The sequence below is a fragment of the Oncorhynchus clarkii genome, chromosome 6 (genome assembly GCF_045791955.1).
Source record: "Oncorhynchus clarkii lewisi isolate Uvic-CL-2024 chromosome 6, UVic_Ocla_1.0, whole genome shotgun sequence".
NCBI lineage: Eukaryota > Metazoa > Chordata > Actinopteri > Salmoniformes > Salmonidae > Oncorhynchus > Oncorhynchus clarkii.
Genome location: NC_092152.1, coordinates 7,215,148 through 7,223,313, shown reverse-complemented (window position 1 = coordinate 7,223,313; position 8,166 = coordinate 7,215,148). Strand labels below are relative to the sequence as shown.

At 42.1% G+C, this 8,166-nt stretch overlaps 1 protein-coding gene across 3 annotated transcripts in view; it reads left to right on the top strand.

Moving 5' to 3' along the window:
• The window catches only part of LOC139410571 (AP-4 complex accessory subunit RUSC2-like), a 55,304-nt gene extending 51,095 nt beyond the window's left edge, over nt 1-4,209 (top strand). For all 3 annotated transcript variants that reach the window (XM_071155863.1, XM_071155864.1, XM_071155865.1), the window contains 2 exons: nt 84-260; nt 531-4,209. In XM_071155863.1, the coding sequence (XP_071011964.1) occupies nt 84-260; nt 531-741 (388 nt within the window). In that variant the 3' untranslated portion in view covers nt 742-4,209. The remainder of the gene's footprint in view (nt 1-83; nt 261-530) is intronic.
• Nucleotides 4,210-8,166: the final 3,957 nt, after the last annotated feature.

The window sequence follows — 8,166 nt, the reverse complement described above, 5'->3', positions numbered from 1 at the left end:
GTGAAGTGATGTACAGGTGCTACGGTAATAAATGAATTAACACTTTGTAATACATTTCTCTTTGTTCTGTTTGTCCCTCGCAGGCTGCCGTCTGGATGGCTGACAGGTCTGGACATGTCCGTGCTGGATCTCTTAGCCCAGTCGGTGGGGGTGGGGACAGTGAAGAGGGTGGAGCCTTCAGCTCCTCCGGCCCCTCCCACTCTGAACCAACCCTCTCCACCTCCTCAGCCGCCACAGGAGACACAAACCAAACAGCTGTGGTAAGATAAACCAAAGCTGTACGAAATACAACATATCCGATTATCTTCTTGATTTTCTATCAGACTTAAAGGATAAAAACACAGCAATACAATAGACTAAAAACACAGCAACATCATGAAATTACACTAAAAACACAGCAATACAACATGGACAATTAAAAAATACAGGATACCAGCAATAATATGTTTTTGTCCCTCTTTCTCTCACTCTCTCTCTTTTTCTCTCTTTCTCTCTCTTGCTCTCTCTCTTACCCCCCCCCCCCCCCACAGTGAGGTGCGTGCCCTGTGCCACCACATAGCCACAGAGCCTGACCAGCTGAGTTTCCATAAAGGAGACATACTGAGTGTCCTGAGCCGGGCTGACTCCGACTGGCTCCTCTGCTCCCTGGGGGCCCAGCGGGGCCTGGTGCCTTTCATCTACGTTACCCTGAGGGGTCTGGAGGACAGCCAGGCGCCCCATGAGCCTCAGGGGCCACTCTGACCTGACCGACTCAACTAGGGTTCCAAAATTCAGGTTTTCCAGAAATCCTGGTTGGGAGATTCCTGGAATCAGGAGGGAATAAGTAGGACATCTGTAAATCCTCCAACCTAGGGATTTCGGGACAGTTGCCGGAACCCTAGACTTGTAACCCTAGACTGAACCCAGGGCCCAGAGGCCACAGTAGAGGATGAGGGTGGAAGGTGGATAGGGGGAAAGGATTCAGAGGGCCAAAGATGGATATACAGCATACTACAGCACAAGACGATGGGATGGATACTCATGGAGAAGAGACCTTGATATGACTGGTTTAAAGTGTAATTATTGTACTATGGAGAGGCGTATGAAACACACACACACACACACACACACACAGACACAGACACAGACACAGACGTAAACATGCATTAATGTACATATATGCACATGCAAGCATGCAGGCACAAATACGCTATACTTCCCTATGTATGCATGTCCACTAAACTCACACACACACCAAACTGCCTGGGGATATTTTACAGAAAGGAGACAAGGCTAGCTACTGACTGCCTTGGCCGCATCACATACTGTATACTATCCCTAGGTGTGTTTCACTTTACCATGCTACAGAGCATACTCTTATCTATCATTCATCTAGCTGTGCCACTCTTTGAATGCCAATGCTATGGTAACGCGCTAATGCTAGTTCTAATGCTAGTGCTAATGCTAGTGCTAATGCTAGTTCTAATGCTAGTGCTAATGCTAGTGCTAATGCTAGTTCTAATGCTAGTTCTAATGCTAGTGCTAATGCCAGTGCTAATTGTTAATGGAACATTTCAGAGACTGGTTAAAGGACTTGTCATCCAATGGATCCACGCCGACATGCTTTTCTCTGAGGTTCATTCACCCTTGAGATACCCTGCTTTGTAGTAGGACGTAAGTAGGAAAAGTAGTTTTGTTATAAAACAGAAAATAAAAGCTTTCTTAGTGTGTGTGATACAGCTGTCGACAATCTCCACATCTCTGTGTGGAGTAAACACAAATGGACAACCGGTTTAAACTCGCTTCTTCATTACAAATGGACAAAACGTTTAAACTTGCTTCTTCATTACAAATGGACAACCGGTTTAAACTCGCTACTTCAATCTCCAGATTCCTGATTTTCATCATCTTGTTAACGCTATGGGTGCGTTCCTCTGCCCAGGCGTTGCTGACGCATGCCAGATCTTACAAAGCTTGGATACATATTTTACGTATCGGCTAACCACATCATCTGTATGTTATAGCAATCTGTCAGGACGTGGCACCACCAATGATTACCAACGATGGACTGTCAAACCTGACTCTGATTGGACAAGCCCAATAACATCCTCTGGCTCCTCCCTTCACATCCTGTTGTTTTGATGGATGGGACGAACTGACCTATCACTGCAATTGTCAGGAAAGAAAAGGTTCAGAGCCGGGCCAAGTGCATGTAACCTAGCAACAGACGGACAACGTTTTGTGTCTTTTTACAGTGTCTTCACCCCTGTTCTGACCCCGAAACCCTAGCTCCTCCCACCTACCCCGCCTCTCTACCCCTTAACTAATACAACTGCACAGCTTTAGGAGGAGATGCAGTACCACGATTACAGACAAAACCAAGTGATTCAATAAGCTTTGAACTCTTGTCTATATATCTATCCATACGCACTGTAAATGCATATACTTACACACGTTTATGTATTGACTAATGATGATGTCATGTGTCATTGTTGAGGGGAAAAAAACGTTGTGAATGGAAAGGCAGTAGAGGTGGATAAAGAAGGAAGGGATGTCCAATGAAAACAACGTATGACTTTTGGAGGTGTGTTTAGGTGTTTAGGTGTTCCTAACGGAATGTGTTGTTTGGAAAGGCTGTATAATCACCATGGCAACCCCAACCCCACCCGAACGAACCTCCCTATTGTAAAAATGGGTCTACTAAAGAGAAAAAGTATGTTTAAACGTTTTTTTTTTTAAATGCTTCAAATTATTCTGATTGGTAGTATGTGAAGAGAAAGAGAGTCCTTTTTCTTGTGTATGCCTTAAAGTCCTTGAGAAAGAACCACAGAGAGAGCTGCTGTGTTGGCGGTATCTAGCGTCTGACCATGCCTGTGGTCCCTACATGATTCTTATATATGTGACGGTGCGTCCAACCAGCCACTTTCCCCGGGTTTCAGTCGGAAAAAGAGTATATATTTTATCTGGTAATAGAAAAAAAGTATATGGCTATTTTTTAGGGTGGGACTCTTAAAATGAACCCCAACACATTTCTTGGTGGCTTTGTAGGCATTTGTTGGTGTCAGGAGTGGCCTTAGGTTCAGATTGAGCTGGCAAAAAAGTTTGGGATTAGGTTTAAACCCTATATGCCAAAACCTTGTGGATTAGGCCCTAGATTAGGGTTTGTTAGAGCCAAAATTATCAACAATGAAATTATGTAATGTAACTTTTAAGGCAAGGACGAATTCACACTGGACAAGAGTTAGGCCTAGATTCAATCAGACCAATAGTTAATTTAGCTTGTAAATGAAACTGTATTATTATTCTTCAAAATTATTTGTTAAAATGTATTTAGTTCTTCTGTTGTTCTCTTTTGTTGTACAGTTTAATTTTGTTTTATTTTACATTTTTGTCAATTCCTTTGGATTCTGCATAAATAATTTAAATATTTTGTTAGCTCTGAATTGTAAATATATTTAATTTCTTCAATAATGATTTTTTTTTAAAGATAGAAATAGATATGAGGTATGGTTATGTACAAAACATTTGGAACACATTCCTAGTATTGAGTTGCACCCCCTTTTGACCTCAGGATAGCCTCCATTTGTCGGGGCATGGACTCGACAAGGAGCTGAAAGTGTTCCACAGTGATGCTGGCCCATGTTGACTCCAATGATTCCTACAGTTGTGTCAGGTTGTCTGGATGTCCTTTGGATGGTGGATCATTCTTGATACACACGGGAAACTGTTGAGCGTGAAAAATCCAGCAGCGTTACAGTTCTTGACACACTCAAATCGATGCGGCCTGGCACCTACTACCATACTCTGTTTAAAGGCACTTAAATCTTTTGTCTTGCCCATTCACCCTCTGAATGGCACACATACACTATCAATGTTTGAATGGTCTCAAGGCTTAAAAAGCATTCTTAAACCTGTTTCCTACCCTTCATTTACACTGATTTGAAGTGGATTTAACAGGTGACATCAATAAGGGATCATAGCTTTCACCTGGTCAAGTCTATGTCATGGAAAGAGCAGGTGTTCCTAATGTTTTGTACAGTCAGTGTATATTAATACATTATTGCATTAATAACAAACATTTGTAAATGTGAGTTAGTATCATGTTATGGGCATGGTGAATGGACAGCTATGGGGATAAATGCCTGCCAAGAGTATTGTGATTATAACAATGTATTTGTTATTGTGTTTTTGGCACATACAGTGCCTTCAAAAAGTATTCATACCCCTTGACTTATTCCACATTTTGTTGTGTTACAGCCTGAATTCAAAATGGATTAAATATATTTTTTTCTCACACTCAATACCCCATAATGACATCACAATAACCCATAATGACATCACAATACCCCATAATGACAAAGTGAAAAACATATTTGTAGAAATCTATGAAAATAATGAAATACAGAAATATCTCACACCCCTTTACCACGACTCTCCAAATTGAGCTCAGGTGCATTGAATTTCCTTTTACCTTCCTTTAGATGTCACTACAACATGACTGGAGTCCACCTGTGTCCAATTCAATTGTTTGGACATGATTTAGAAAGACAAACGTCCAAGGAACTGTCTGTTGATCTCTGAGATATATATCTGGAGAAGAGTATAAAAAAATTGTTCTTAACCGACTTACCTGGTTAAATAAAGGTAAAATAAATAAAATAAAATAAAACCATGAAGCATGGTGGTGTTATCATCATGCTATGGGGATGAATTTCAGTGGCAGGGACTAGGAGACTGGTTAGGATAGAGGGAACAATGAAAGGAGCCAAAGACAGGCAAATCCTTGATGAGAACCTGCTTCAAAGTGCAAACGAGCTTAGACTGGGAGAGAATATCTAAGTTCCAACAGGACAATGACCCCAAGCATACAGGCAAACAATGCTGGGAGAGAATATCTAAGTTCCAACAGGACAATGACCCCAAGCATACAGCCAAACAATGCTGGAATGGCTTCAGAACTGATCCTAGGCCGTCATTGAAAATAAGAATTTGTTCTTAACTGACTTGCCTGGTTTAATAAAGGTAAAATAAAAATAACAGGAATGTGAATGTCATTGAGTGGCCCAGCCAAAACCAATAGTTGAATCCCATTTGAAAATATGTGGAAAGACTTGAAGATTGCTGTTCACCACTACTCCCCATCTAACAAAACATCTGCAAGGAAGAATGGGATAAAATCCGCAAATCCAGATGTGTAAAGCTGATAAGCACATACCCAAGACTAATCAAAGGTGATTAGCACATACCCAAGACTAATGAAAGCTGATAAGCACATACCCAAGACTAATCATTTGAAAATATGTGGAAAGACTTGAAGATTGCTGTTCACCACTACTCCCCATCTAACTAAACATCTGCAAGGAAGAATGGGAGAAAATCCCCAAATCCAGATGTGCAAAGCTGATAAGCACATACCCAAGACTAATCAAAGCTGATAAGCTCATCCCCAAGACTAATGAAAGCTGATAAGCACATACCCAAGACTAATCAAAGCTGATTAGCACATACCCAAGACTAATGAAAGCTGATAAGCACATACCCAAGACTAATCAAAGCTGATAAGCACATACCCAAGACTAATCAAAGCTGATAAGCACATACCCAAGACTAATCAAAGCTGATAAGCACATACCCAAGACTAATCAAAGCTGATAAGCACATACCCAAGACTAATCAAAGCTGATAAGCACATACCTAAGACTAATCAAAGCTGATAAGCACATACCCAAGACTAATCAAAGCTGATAAGCTCATACCCAAGACTAATCAAAGCTGATAAGCACATACCTAAGACTAATCAAAGCTGATAAGCACATACCCAAGACTAATCAAAGCTGATAAGCTCATACCCAAGACTAATCAAAGCTGATAAGCACATACCCAAGAGAGACAACAACACATAAAGAGAGAATTAAGACAACAACACAGCATGGTAGCAACACAAAATTACAACACAGCATGGTAGCAAAACAACATGACAACACAGCATGATAGCAACACAACATGGTAGCAGCACAAAACATGGTACAAACATTATTGGGCACAGACAACAGCACAAAGGGCACGAAGGTAGACAACAATACATCTCACAAAGCAGCCACAACTGCCGGTAAGAGTGTCCATGATTTAGTCTCTGAATGAAGAGATTGTGATAAAACTGTCCAGTTTGAGTGTTTGGTGCAGCTCGTGAGGCCTAAGAGGATTTTATAAATAAACATCAACCAGTGGGTCTTGCGACAGGCATACAGAGATGACCAGTTTACAGAGGAGTATAGAGTACAGTGATGTGTCCTATAAGGAGCATTGGAGGCAAATCTGAAGGCCGAATGGTAAAGAACATCTCGCCGCTCGAGAGCATCCTTACCTGCTGATCTATAAATTATGTCGCCATAATCTAGCATGCGTAGGATGGTCATCTGAATCAGGGTTAGTTTGGCAGCTGGGGTGAAAGAGGAGCGATTATGATAGAGGAATCCACATCTAGATTTAACTTTAGCCTGCAGCTTTGATATGTGCTGAGAGAAGGACAGTGTACCGTCTAGCCATACTCCCAAGTACTTGTATGAGGTGACTACCTCAAGCTCTAAACCCTCAGAGGTAGTAATAACATCTGTGGGAGGAGGGGCATTCTTCTTACCAAACCACATTACCTTTGTTTTGGAGGTGTTCAGAAGAAGGTTTAGGGCAGAGAAAGCTTGTTGGACACTAAGAAAGCTTTGTTGTAGAGCATTTAACACAAATTCTGGGGAGCGGCCAGCTGAGTATAAGACTGTATCATATGCATATAAATGCATGCGAGAGCTCCCTACTGCCTGAGCTATGTTGTTGATGTAAATTGAGAACAGCATGGGCCTAGGATCAAGCCTTGGGGTACTCCCTTGGTGACAGGCAGTGACTGAGACAGCAGATTGTCTGACTTTATACACTGCACTCTTTGAGAGAGGTAGTTAGCAAACCAGGCCAAAGACCCCTCAGAGACACCAATACTGATTAGCTGGCCCACAATAATGGAATGGTCTACCATATCAAAAGCTTTAGTCAAGTCAATAAAAATAGCAGCACAACATTGCTTAGAATCAAGGGCAATGATTACATAATTGAGAACCTTTAAGGTTGCAGTGACACATCCATAACCTGAGCGGAAACCAGATTGCATACCAGAGTGAATACTATAGACATCAAGAAAGCCAGTCAGTTGATTATTGACAGGTTTTTCAAACACTTTTGATAAACCAGGGCAAAGTAGAAATAGCCTAAAACAGTTTGGATCAGGTAGATCTACCCCTTTTAAATAAAGGACGAACCGTGGCTGCCTTCCAAGCAATGGGCACCTCCCCTGAGAGGGTTAAAGGTTAGAGAAAGGCTTGGCGATGATAGGTGCAGCAACCTTAAAGAAGAAAGGGTCTAAACCATCTGACCCAGATGTTTTTTTGGGGGGCCAAGTTTCAGGAGCTCTTTTTGCACCTCAGACTCAGTGACCGCCTGCAGGGAGAAACTTTGTAGCGGGGCAAGGCTAAAAAGTGGGAGGAGCATCAGGGATAGTCCCATTACAAGGGGTGGGAGATGAGGAAATGTTGGACGGGCAAGGAGGCATGGCTGAGTCAAATAGGAATCGTGACTTATTAAAGAGCTCAGCCATGTGCTTATTGTCAATAACAACCGCATCATCAACATTAAGGGACATGGGCAGCTGTGAGGAAGAGGGTTTATTCTCCAGGTCTTTAACCTTTTTCAAATCAAATCAAATGTATTTATATAGCCCTTCGTACATCAGCTGATATCTCAAAGTGCTGTACAGAAACCCAGCCTAAAACCCCAAACAGCAAGCAATGCAGGTGTAGATGCACGGTGGCTAGGAAGAACTCCCTAGAAAGGCCAAAACCTAGGAAGAAACCTAGAGAGGAACCAGGCTATGTGGGGTGGCCAGTCCTCTTCTGGCTGTGCCGGGTGGAGATTATTAGAGAACATAGCCAAGATGTTCAAATGTTCATAAATGACCAGCATGGTCAAATCATAATAATCACAGTAGTTTTCGAGGGTGCAGCAAGTCAGCACCTCAGGAGTAAATGTCAGTTGGCTTTTCATAGCCGATCATTAAGAGTATCTCTACCTCTCCTGCTGTCTCTAGAGAGTTGAAAACAGCAGGTCTGGGACAGGTAGCAAGTCCGGTGAACAGGTCAAGATTCC